This window comes from Microcaecilia unicolor, unplaced genomic scaffold, assembly GCF_901765095.1.
Source record: "Microcaecilia unicolor unplaced genomic scaffold, aMicUni1.1, whole genome shotgun sequence".
Taxonomy (NCBI): domain Eukaryota; kingdom Metazoa; phylum Chordata; class Amphibia; order Gymnophiona; family Siphonopidae; genus Microcaecilia; species Microcaecilia unicolor.
Genome location: NW_021963217.1, coordinates 96,041 through 108,927, shown reverse-complemented (window position 1 = coordinate 108,927; position 12,887 = coordinate 96,041). Strand labels below are relative to the sequence as shown.

General features: G+C 45.0%; 1 protein-coding gene across 1 annotated transcript in view; it reads right to left on the bottom strand.

The window, feature by feature from the left end:
- LOC115459081 (C2 domain-containing protein 3-like) overlaps window positions 1-12,887 on the bottom strand; it is a 110,326-nt gene that overhangs the window by 2,175 nt on the left and 95,264 nt on the right. Inside the window, exons 13-14 of the mRNA XM_030188944.1 lie at window positions 9,712-9,843; window positions 3,510-4,004 (exon numbers count right to left, since the gene is read on the bottom strand). Coding sequence (XP_030044804.1) covers window positions 3,510-4,004; window positions 9,712-9,843 — 627 coding nt within the window. The remainder of the gene's footprint in view (window positions 1-3,509; window positions 4,005-9,711; window positions 9,844-12,887) is intronic.

Genomic DNA, 12,887 nt, shown 5'->3' with positions numbered 1-12,887 from the left:
CTCCCCTCCCCTCCATTTCCAGCAAATTGTCCTCTCCCTGGGCCCCCATGTCCATCCTTGTCCCCCTCTGCCCTTCCCTCCTCCCTCCATAGCCAGCAATCCTCCTCTCTCCCCTCCCCTCCATTTCCAGCAAATTGTCCTCTCCGTGGGCCCCCATGTCCATCCTTGTCCCTCTCTGCCCTTCCCTCCTCCATCCATAGCCAGCAATCCTCCTCTCTCCCCTCCCCTCCATTTCCAGCAAATTGTCCTCTCCCTGGGCCCCCATGTCCATCCTTGTCCCCCTCTGCCCTTCCCTCCTCCATCCATAGCCAGCAATCCTCCTCTCTCCCCTCCCCTCCATTTCCAGCAAATTGTCCTCTCCGTGGGCCCCCATGTCCATCCTTGTCCCCCTCTGCCCTTCCCTCCTCCATCCATAGCCAGCAATCCTCCTCTCTCCCCTCCCCTCCATTTCCAGCAAATTGTCCTCTCCGTGGGCCCCCATGTCCATCCTTGTCCCTCTCTGCCCTTCCCTCCTCCATCCATAACCAGCAATCCTCCTCTCTCTCCCTTCCCCTCCATTTCCAGCAATTTGTCCTCTCCTTGGGCCCCCATGTCCATCCTTGTCCCTCTCTGCCCTTCCCTCCTCCATCCATAGCCAGCAATCCTCCTCTCTCCCCTCCCCTCCATTTCCAGCAAATTGTCCTCTCCCTGGGCCCCCATGTCCATCCTTGTCCCTCTCTGCCCTTCCCTCCTCCATCCATAGCCAGCAATCCTCCTCCCCTCCCCTCCATTTTCAGCAATTTGTCCTCTCCTTGGGCCCCCATGTCCATCCTTGTCCCTCTCTGCCCTTCCCTCCTCCATCCATAGCCAGCATCCTCCTCTCTCCCCTCCCCTCCATTTCCAGCAAATTGTCCTCTCCCTGGGCCCCCATGTCCATCCTTGTCCCCCTCTGCCCTTCCCTCCTCCATCCATAGCCAGCAATCCTCCTCTCTCCCCTCCCCTCCATTTCCAGCAAATTGTCCTCTCCCTGGGCCCCCATGTCCATCCTTGTCCCCCTCTGCCCTTCCCTCCTCCATCCATAGCCAGCAATCCTCCTCTCTCCCCTCCCCTCCATTTCCAGCAAATTGTCCTCTCCGTGGGCCCCCATGTCCATCCTTGTCCCTCTCTGCCCTTCTCCATCCATAGCCAGCAATCCTCCTCTCTCCCCTCCCCTCCATTTCCAGCAAATTGTCCTCTCCCTGGGCCCCCATGTCCATCCTTGTCCCCCTCTGCCCTTCCCTCCTCCATCCATAGCCAGCAATCCTCCTCTCTCCCCTCCCCTCCATTTCCAGCAAATTGTCCTCTCCGTGGGCCCCCATGTCCATCCTTGTCCCTCTCTGCCCTTCCCTCCTCCATCCATAGCCAGCAATCCTCCTCTCTCCCCTCCCCTCCATTTCCAGCAAATTGTCCTCTCCCTGGGCCCCCATGTCCATCCTTGTCCCCCTCTGCCCTTCCCTCCTCCATCCATAGCCAGCAATCCTCCTCTCTCCCCTCCCCTCCATTTCCAGCAAATTGTCCTCTCCGTGGGCCCCCATGTCCATCCTTGTCCCCCTCTGCCCTTCCCTCCTCCATCCATAGCCAGCAATCCTCCTCTCTCCCCTCCCCTCCATTTCCAGCAAATTGTCCTCTCCCTGGGCCCCCATGTCCATCCTTGTCCCCCTCTGCCCTTCCCTCCTCCATCCATAGCCAGCAATCCTCCTCTCTCCCCTCCCCTCCATTTCCAGCAAATTGTCCTCTCCGTGGGCCCCCATGTCCATCCTTGTCCCTCTCTGGCCCTTCCCTCCTCCATCCATAACCAGCAATCCTCCTCTCTCTCCCTTCCCCTCCATTTCCAGCAAATTGTCCTCTCCCTTCACGCGATTCGCGAACCGCTTAGCACTGCTTAAAAAAAAAATTACACATCAGCAGGAACAGGCTGCTTCAGCCAATCCCAGGGGCCTTCCTTCAGCGTGTTCCGCCCAAGGGCTGAAGGAAGGCTCCTGGGATTGGCTGAAGCAGCCTGTTCCTGCTGACGTGTAAATTTTTTTTTTAAGCAGTGCTAAGCGGCAGCGCGGTTCGCAAATCGCGTGAAGGGGGGGTGGGGGGGTGGGACGACGCGACGGCAACGAAGAGGAGAAACAAGAGAAGTGCTGCGTGTGCCGGTAAGCTGCTCAAAGGCACAGGGGACGCCGTCAACACTGCCAGGTGGAGACCGGAGCCGGTTTTAAAGGTCATGGTTGGGCTGGGGAGGCTTAGCCTCCCCAAGCCTCTTATACGGGGCGCCTATGCCTCTGCTCTTTCCTCCGCACCCTGGGGCCTTTAAATCTTTTACTTCCGGTCGCAGCAGCGTCAGTGAAAGCGGAGCGCTGCCGACATCTCCCTTCGCGCTCTTGGTTCCCTCAGTGTCCGCCTTCTTCTAGAAGGCGGGACACTGAGGGAACCAATGAGTGCAAGGGAAGGGAGACGTCGGCAGCGCTTTCACTGACGCTGCTGCGACCAGGTAAAAGATTTAAAGGCCTCGGCGGCGCGGGGCGAGAGTAAGCACCGCGGCGCCCTCCAGAGGTGGGCGCCCCCCTGCGGCGCTTACCCCGCTTACCGCATCGGCACGGCCCTGCCCCCAAGGTCACCAAACGGAACAAAAAGAAATGGGAGTAGACCAATGTAGTTCTAACACAGGGATGTTTATTAACAGTCCATCAACTATAAACAGCGAAATAAAAATGAGTAATTTTTCACTTCGCTATTTATAGTTGATGGACTGTTAATAAACACCTCTGTACTGAAACTACATTGGTTTACCTCCCTTTCTTTTGGTTTTTTTTTTGTTCCAGACCAGACCAGACAAACCTGGGAATGCTCCCTGAAGGCATAGAAGAGAAGCTAGAGAAAAAGGGGAGAGGACCTAGATGGGAGAGAAATAAAAAGCAAAATAAAATACTAACAAAGCAACAACAACAAAAAAATCCAAAATGACAAAAAAAGCACAGAACAAGCAACAATACAGAACACTAAACAAAAACAAAAATTCAAAAGAAACAAGAAATACAGTAGAAAAAAACATAAAAAACAAAGGAAGCCCAAAAGACACAAAATTAACAAAAGGAAAGGTTACAAGGAACAAGTTATGAATGCCCTTGCTGCTACCCATCTTCAAATCCTTACTCAAAGCCCACCTCTTCAATGTTGCTTTCGGCACCTAGCCCTTATACCTTTCAGGAAATCTAGACTGCCCCAGTTTGACGACCCCTACTTGTCTGACTGTACATTTGTCCTTTAGATTGTAAGCTCTTTGAGCAGGGACTGTCCTTCTATGTTAAATTGTACAGCGCTGCGTAACCCTAGTAGCGCTTTAGAAATGTTAAATAGTAGTAGTAAATACATTTTAGCTGATACCCAAGATTTTTTAAATAGTTTTTCATGTCCGACCCCACAGGCAGACAATTATGTAATTATGACAAAACAAAAATGCTTTTAAGTGTGCATGAAAATGTGCAATAGTAGCTCAGACTTACTTGTGAAAAATTAAAGGAAGGTTGTGGGGTGCCCCACACAACAGGAGATCTGGTTGCTTCATGAGTACTGAAAAGTTTGCAGTTTAAGTACAAATTACATGGGGAACACATTTCTTTTTCCCCAGGTACAAAATCCTTCCCATCAGGCACCATCACTATCACGTGCAGTAGCATGCTGCTGTTCTCTTCTGCTGATCCACTAACATGTCTCAATAGGCTAGCTGATTCAGGTAACTGCACAGATTGTGGCTGCTGGACCATACTGGCAAGGGGAACTTCTATGGCTTTTTGATGCGTTTCACTGCTCTTCCTGGGAGAATCATAGCTTATTACCTTCACATGAGAACGTTCTACACGTGTCAGGTCTCTTTCAGTTTCTAAAACTTTTACCCGAGGACTTGATACAGCATATGATGTAGGCGGCTGAGCTATGCAAGACGCCCTCGTACTGACACTTCCAAAATCTTTGCTGTCACGTGAAAGCTCCAAGGACACCTGCATTGCAATACAAAAACAGTCTGATTAGACTATTTAGCAGAAATGCTATTTAGGAAAAGTTAAAAAAAAAAAAAAAGATTACATTCAATTTTAAGGGGGCTGTCCCAGTTGAAGGTGGTTCATTAATGGAGTCACATTCCAGGGCCACCACGGAACAATTAATGAATTCAGGGCCAGATGCACTAAACTTAACGAGCCAGCAATGTGATTTTTAAACTGGTTCTAGCCAGTTTAGTGCGCAAGTAGTAAACCGGGACATGCACAAACGGGTTCCCCGAGCCATTTTCCTGTCACGGTAGCAGCTAACGAAAACAGAATGCAAATGATCTATAGGTTATTATAATGAGCTAATTAGCAGATGCACAGCCGTTTTCAGACTCCATGCACCGTGGAAAACCTAACAGGAGGTCTGCACCTCTCACTGGGGCTGGTGAGCGGGACTCATGCAGAGAAGGACGCCCATCACAAAAGCTGAAGGAAAAACAACCAAGTGCTCGTCAGGGAAAAAAAAAGGACGCCCCTGAAGAGCACCTGGATGTTTTCCTTCAGCTTTTGTGATGGGCGTCCTTCTTGGACATGTTTTTCTTACGTGCCTGAAATGACCACAGCCATGGAGGTTCTCTCAACATTCTCCTCGTCCCTCCAAGGTTGTTTTCAGCTTGCACCCCCCCCCCCCCCCAAGGATCAGGACACGTGAGGACGTCCAAATCAAAACTATTTGGACGTCCCTCCCTCCAGGTCTCTCTCAGCCAATCACAGCGCATTTAGCTGATACCGGTGATAGCGGACACAGCACATAAATTTATATATACAGAAAAAACAGGATAACATCTAAAAAAAAAAGGATACAAAACACACAGACAGTGCAATCACTGTCACACACTCTCTCACACACACACACACATTCTCTCTCTCACACACACACACACACACACATTCTCTCTCTCACACACACACACACACATTCTCTCTCACACACACACACACATTCTCTCTCACACACACATACATTCTCTCTCACACACACACACTCTCTCTCTCTGTCTCTCAGACAAACACACACTCTCTCTCTCACAGACACACTCTCTCTCTCACAGACACACTCTCTCTTACTGTGTCACACTCACTGTCTTTCTGTGTCACACACACTCACTGTCTCTCTCACACACACACACACACACACACACTGTCTCTCTCACACACACACACACTCGCACACAGGCGAATTGCAGGATATGGATGGCATGGGAGGTAAGGGGAGGGGAGAACAATTACTTATTTAAGTTTGGACTCCATTCATGACTCCAATGATGAAGAACATCAGTTATATCCTGTAGAATTCCTTCATGAACAAACTCCAACTGGCATGCCTTGCCATAAACTGCATTTAAAAATTGGAGCCATAATTATCCTACTCAGGAATTTAAATACCAAGTGAGGTTTATGTAATGGAACTCGCTTAATTTTTTTTGTTACATTTGTACCCCGTGCTTTCCCACTTATAGCAGGTTCAATGCGGCTTACATATTATATGCAGGTACTTATTTGTACCTGGGGTTTAACAGTGAAAGACTTGAAAATTAACCTCATTATTAGTCAAGTAATCACTGGGTCAACTGCAGGGAGTACTGTTTTTATCCCACGTACTAAACTAACACCATCTAACACTGACCTCCCATTTACATTACGTCGAAAACAATTTCCTGTGAAATTGGCTTTTGCAATGACAATTAACAAGTCACAAGGACAAATATTTGAAAAAGTTGGCATTTTCCTCCCAGAACCAGTGTTTACACATGGGCAACTGTATGTAGCATTTTCAAGAGTTCGAAACTCTTCTGATGCAATTGTAAAAGTCATAGATGGTCCTGAACGAGGAAAGCTTTTCCCTCAATGTAACAAAGTTTTCACTAAAAATATTGTTTATAAAGAAATCTTGCAAATGTAAACAAGCATTATATTTCTAATAAAAAAAATTTAAATTTCTGTGTACTCTTTAGCTTTTTGGAAACATACTATAAATAAAAATTAAAACAAAACATAAAGATTAAAAAAAAGAAAAAGAAAACAATCCACATGTCATACCCCTGGACCATATTACTCATTATACACCCTTCCCAATTATTCTTTATCATCACAGTACGTTCTTCCTAACAGTTCCCTTAAAAACATAATCACCATTAGATGATAACCTTGCTAGCGCCCATTTCATTGGTTTGAGAAACGGGCCTTTTTTACTAGTAATTTAATAAAAATTATTTAAACATAAAGCATGGCTACTTGGTTGTCTGTCTGAACTAATACTCAGTGATCTCGATCAAGGTGGATGAATAATCAAAGGGCATAAAATTTTGCTCAAAGCTCAAGATGATTGATATGGAGGAGTCCTTCAGTCTGTGACCAGGTTCTCTGAGTAAAACGGGAGTCTACATGGGCTCCTCACCAAGTGTTGGAAGCATTTGTTACAATAAGTGATATTCCAGTAGCACAAACAGGACACCAGGTGCATTTGGATATCCACCACTGCAGCACTGGAACTGAAAAGTAAAGCATGGTAGACAGAGTTTAGGTATGTTGAGCCCAATGGAATATGAGATCCCATTAAGGCTTTCTCATTTTCAGGAGGGCAAACAGGACCACATATAGGCCTGGGCTCTGAAGAAGGCAATTTGTTTCGTCCCTGAGGGTTAGAGCTAGGTTTTCCAAGCAAGTTGCTAGAAGTTGGTCTTTGAGACACAACAAGATTAGGTGACATCACTCATGTAGATGTTCTGCACTACTACAAGTTTTGGAACCGACGAATAGTCAAAACAGAGGACCTTATACTGAAAGTGGTCAATATGAACAAGTAATCGGAGGTATTTTACATAAGTACATAAGTAGTGCCATACTGGGAAAGACCAAAGGTCCATCTAGCCCAGCATCCTGTCACCGACAGTGGCCAATCCAGGTCAAGGGCACCTGGCACGCTCCCCAAACGTAAAAACATTCCAGACAAGTTATACCTAAAAATGCGGAATTTTTCCAAGTCCATTTAATAGCGGTCTATGGACTTGTCCTTTAGGAATCTATCTAACCCCTTTTTAAACTCCGTCAAGCTAACCGCCCATACCACGTTCTCCGGAAACGAATTCCAGAGTCTAATTACACGTTGGGTGAAGAAAAATTTTCTCCGATTCGTTTTAAATTTACCACACTGTAGCTTCAACTCATGCCCTCTAGTCCTAGTATTTTTGGATAGCGTGAACAGTCGCTTCACATCCACCCGATCCATTCCACTCATTATTTTATACACTTCTATCATATCTCCCCTCAGCCGTCTCTTCTCCAAGCTGAAAAGCCCTAGCCTTCTCAGCCTCTCTTCATAGGAAAGTCGTCCCATCCCCACTATCATTTTCGTCGCCCTTCGCTGTACCTTTTCCAATTCTACTATATCTTTTTTGAGATACGGAGACCAGTACTGAACACAATACTCCAGGTGCGGTCGCAACATGGATCAATTTGAATATATGTAAGCATCTTGAGATCCAGTGTGCAGTGCCAGCCTCTCTTCTTTAATGGAGGAAAACGTGTTCTTTCTGAATTTTTCCTTGCAAAGAAAAAGGTTGAGATCTCTGAGGTCTAGAATAGAGCTTAAAACTCCTGTCTTCTTGGGAATCAGAATTTACCTGGAGTAGAAGCCTTGGGAACCCGCTCTATTGTGATGGACAGTAGGAGGAAATTGGCTTCTTCCTTAAGCAAACAAGTTTTGAGATAAAGTGGATGAGACTATGGTAAAGCAGTAAAAAAAAAACAATATCCCTTCATCATTATAAGAACGCAGGAATCTGTGGTGATCTGCTTCCATTTCTGGAAAAGAAGTATACCCAATCCCTCCCCTCTCCAAAACAGCAGTGTGTGTATTTGAAGAGGCACCGGCTGTGACTGCAGATGACAGCCAAAAGTTATGGTTATTTTGGTTGAGTATGTATGATCTGCTTTGCTTGCCCTCTCTCTCACTAGTGGGTCTTGACTAAAGTAGACAGCTGAATTTGTTGAGACAACCTCAGGAAGAGGACAAAGATTCTCTGATCAAAGTAGTAACTCCTTCTGTGTTGGTATGCACTCATTCATCTAGAGAACAGGTGACGGTGTAGCAGAGAGGTGCTGTAAAGCAGAGACATGGTCTTTAATGGTATCCAGAGTAAGGGCCGTACCAAGGTATGTGCAGCTGGTGAGGCCACACAGGGCACAAGGGCACCAAAACTGCGCCCTGTACATGAGCACAGTTTAGAGAGGGCTTTGACCTCAAATACTGCAGCACAGAGAACCCCCCACAAACACACACATAGGGCAGCACCTATCCTTCTCCCTTTCCTCTTTGCCTCCCAAATCTCCCTCCCTTCAAACTTTCCTGTCGCAGCTAGAGTCATGCCCAAAAAGCAAAGCAATGCGTTGCAAAGCATCTCACTCAAGGACACTGCAACACATTGCTAGGTCACATCCCCTTTGATGCTCACTTTAATAATAATATAATAATAAGCTTTTCAATTGTTAACATTGTGCTAGATTTTCAGCCAGCACAGTGAATATCCTACTATGTACCGACACTTAAATTAGCAATCCTAAACTAAACATATATTTATCTAGAGAGTGACTAAATATCACTGATATCCAGATACATTTTTGGCCTGCTCTTGTCCCAGCCCTATCTCCTTTTTATATAGATAACATCAGGCTGTTTAGCTATTTAAATCACCAAATACTATATGCATATATTTAAAATATATACAGATAGAGCAATTATGCATTTACTGGCTGCCTGCAAATAAATAATTGCCTTCTAAATATCGGCCCATTTGAATCCAGATAAATATGTTTATTTATTTATTTAGATTTTGCTCACACCTTTTTCAGTAGTAGCTCAAGGTGAGTTACATTCAAGTACACTGGATATTTCTCTGTCCCGGGAGGGCTCATAATCTAAGTTTGTACCTGAGGCAATGGAGGGTTAAGTGAGTTGCCCAAGATCACAAGGAGCAGCAGTGTGATTTGAACCGGCCACCTCTGGATTGCAAGACCGGTGCTCTAACCACTAGGCCACTCCATGATTAGTCTGTGCCTTTTTGGGAAGAGCGTGTCAACCTCCTTGAGGCTGCAGCAGGTTGTAGCATTCCCAGAAATTATTAGGAAATAGCTTATAGTAACATAATAACATAGTAGATGACAGAAAAAGACCTGCACGGTCCATCCAGTCTGCCCAACAATATAACTCATATGTGCTACTTCTTGTGTATACCTTACCTTGATTTGTATCTGTCTTTTTCAGGCCACAGACCGTAGAAGTCTGCCCAGCACTAGCCCCGCCTCCCAACCACCAGCTCTGCCATCCAATCTCGGCTAAGCTCCTGAGGATCCATTCCTTCTGAACAGGATTTCTTTATGTTTATCCCACGCATGTTATAGGCATGATACTTTCCCAGAGGCAAGTGGGAGCCCAGTTGGTAGGTGGAAAGGTAACAGGAGCATGTGCTCAAGCACAGGTGTGGCCTGAGCAGTGCTCATCAGGACCCCTAATGGGTGTTAGGGCTAGAACAGAGGTGTGTGTTTGACAAAATGTTTGGATAGAACCACTTGCTTCCAATTTACAGATATATAATAGTGGCTATATAATACATTAAAATTTACAATACATTAAAATCACAGGAAAATCTAGTAGTAGTACCTTTAATGGTCCAATTTGAGTTTTCTCATTTGCTCCCTCCACCAGCTGCACTGGGAGATCACATCTCAAGGACAGAAGCTCGGACTGAATAATATTCCGAAGTGAGAGTGCTGCAGTGCCAACTTGCTCTGGCTGTTTAAGAGGAAAAACAGTATGTAACATCCACAACAGCTGACAGACAAGATCTTATCAACATCACAAAATCATTCATGCAGACGCCACAATCTACATGCTAAACCTCGTGGACCTACCTCCCAGAAACGCCGCAAAATCATCTGGCAAATTTCTCAACCTGCACTTCCCCAGCTGCAAAGGACTAAAATACAAGCTGATGCATGCTACCACCTTCTCTTACACGAGCATGAAGTTATGGAACGCACTACCTAGAGGCCTGAAAACAATCAACGAAATAACTATCTTTCGCAAATCCCTCAAGACATATTTCTTCAACAAAGCCTACAATGAAAACCCTGAACCTAACTAATCCACTTCTGAAAGTCCTTCTTCTACTATACCTAATAAATTCCTTCCCTCTTCTCTCTACTCTCTTCCCTAATTAATCTCTGCACAATAATATTTGTACCTGACATCCAGGATTAACTGTGTTACAAAACTATGTAAGTCACATTGAGCCTGCAAATAGGTGGGAAAATGTGGGATACAAATGCAATGCAATAAAATAAATAAACATATGAATGAATTTCTTTGGCAAATAGTTGTTCCCTTTACAATTGGCATTTTCAAATGGTTGTTTTCATCACAGCATATTTTCTTTATATTACTCCAACACTCTGACAGAACTGTACACTTTTTATGCATTCTTTGTGAAACTTACTAGGTTAGACTAAGTCTATCTATTTAGGTAAAGAGCAGAACGTCACAAGTGCACGATTCTGCTCTCAAAAGAACGCACCTGGGATTTCCAGATACTCCAGAAAGTAGTACACCTTTCCAAACCTCTAAAATAAGGTATAGTAGAATTGGAAAAGGTGCAGCGAAGGGCGACTAAAATGATAGCGGGGATGGGACGACTTCCCTATGAAGATTAAGGAGGCTAGGGCTATTCAGCTTGGAGAAGAGACGGCTGAGGGGAGACATGATAGAGGTATATAAAATAATGAGTGGAGTGGAACAGGTGGATGTGAAGCGTCTGTTCACGCTTTCCAAAAATACTAGGACTAGGGGGCATGCGATGAAACTACAGTGTAGTAAATTTAAAGCAAATCGGAGAAAATGTTTCTTCACCCAACGTATAATTAAACTCTGGAATTCGTTGCTGGAGAAAGTGGTGAAGGCGGTTAGCTTAGCAGAGTTTAAAAAGGGGTTAGACGGTTTCCTAAAGGACAAGTCCATAAACCGCTACTAAATGGACTGGGGAAAAATCCACAATTTCAGAAATAACATGTATAGAATGTTTGTACGTTTGGGAAGCTCGCCAGGTGCCCTTGGCCTGGATTGGCCGCTGTCGTGGACAGGATGCTGGGCTCGATGGACCCTTGGTCTTTTCCCAGTGTGGCATTACTTATGTACTTATCAGTGCTAAAAGCACTGTAAATACTGCTGCTAAAAAGAAACATTGTTCTTTCTCCTCTTTAGAGGAGCTGTACATGAGGTACATCAGTTTTGGCTAATATGCACATTAACAACAGACTTAGCATCTAGTTATTGCAATGTTAAGAAAACCCACACCATTGTACTGTTTGGAAGTGCCATCTCACAGCAACTGGTACTTGCAATTCTCGCTTTTGGATTTGAAAAGAACTACAAGTACTAAAATGCATTGAAAAAGGAGTGGAAAAAAACAGCAGGGAGAGGTGTTTGCAGCTGGGGGGAGACAGAAGTTTCATGCTCCAGAGAAGGGGACGCTCCTCCACTCTCCTTCGATGCGGAGCCTCCAATCCAGGAATGTACTTTCGAGGGGTCTGCTAGGAAGCTGTTGATCCGCGCTGGTTAGGGGAAACCTCAACGGGTGAGGAGACAGCTTTAACAGCCCCCTTCCTTTTGGTATGCAGCATAGCGAAATTAGGATAACAGCAAAAAAGAAATTTTTTAAAAAGGCACCAGCTAGAAACCTCGATGCTCACTGCAGTGACAGCCTGCCACCATCTTGGACTCCTCCCTCCTAAAATGATGGATATACCCTTATGTTGCTAAAGCAACGCAGGAGCGTAGAAAAGCTTTTCTTGCTATGTGGCAAGAAATAAAAGATTTAGGGGCCACTTTTTTGTTAGCTTTTCCCAGTAAATGTAGGGTTTGATATGGACAATTCAAGTATGTCCTTCACTCCTGAAAAGTTGAGGGCTTTGCTGGATCTGAAGAAAGTAGTACAGTCTTAGCTTCCATTTTGCTATTTAGCTTTGAGGGTGTCCTGTTAAGCCTTTTCCTTTATGTATTTTCTGTTAGAGACTCCTGATTTTTCTAGATCTCGTCCCCCCTACGAGTTGGTCTAAGGAAGAGTAAATTGTATTTTCTTCTTTGCTAATATTAATTGCTTGTGGAAATTATGTTCTGTATTTCTTGTATAAGAGTTATCTTGTGATTTAATTTTTAAATTGCATAAATAGATAAGTAAACAGACAGACAGACAGCAGGGTGATCAGATGACCATCCAGCTGCAAATAACAAAGAACAGGCGAGTCGGTGCTAGGATTTTTTTTGTTTTCAATTCCTGTATTCAAAGATTTGGAACATAAGAACTGTTATACTGAGTCTAACCAAAGGTCCATCAAGCCAAGTATCCTGTTTCCAACAGTGGCCAATTCAGGTTACAAGCGTTTGGCAGGATCACAAAGGTCAGAAATATTCTAAGCTACATATGACCATGAATAAGTAGTGGCTGTCCCCAGGTCTAACTTGTTAAGGAAAAATGTCTTACCTGCTAATTTTGTGTTCTCAAATCCTACTAGACCAGTCCAGAATGAATGGATATCAGGGGATCAAGACAAAGAATAGAGGCTTGTGATCCCATATCTATAAAGCTTCAATCACCTGAGTGTTTTCTATAACAAAGCACTTGCAGACAATTCCCACTTCTTGTTACCTCAAGGGCTGTAGGAGGGTAACTAGATCCTCTTCAGGACTACCTGAATACACACCAGAAGGCCCAAGACCAGAAACTGAAAAGAATTATACCAAAGGGCTTGAAGAATGTTTGTTTGCCTGTCTGTTTGCCCATC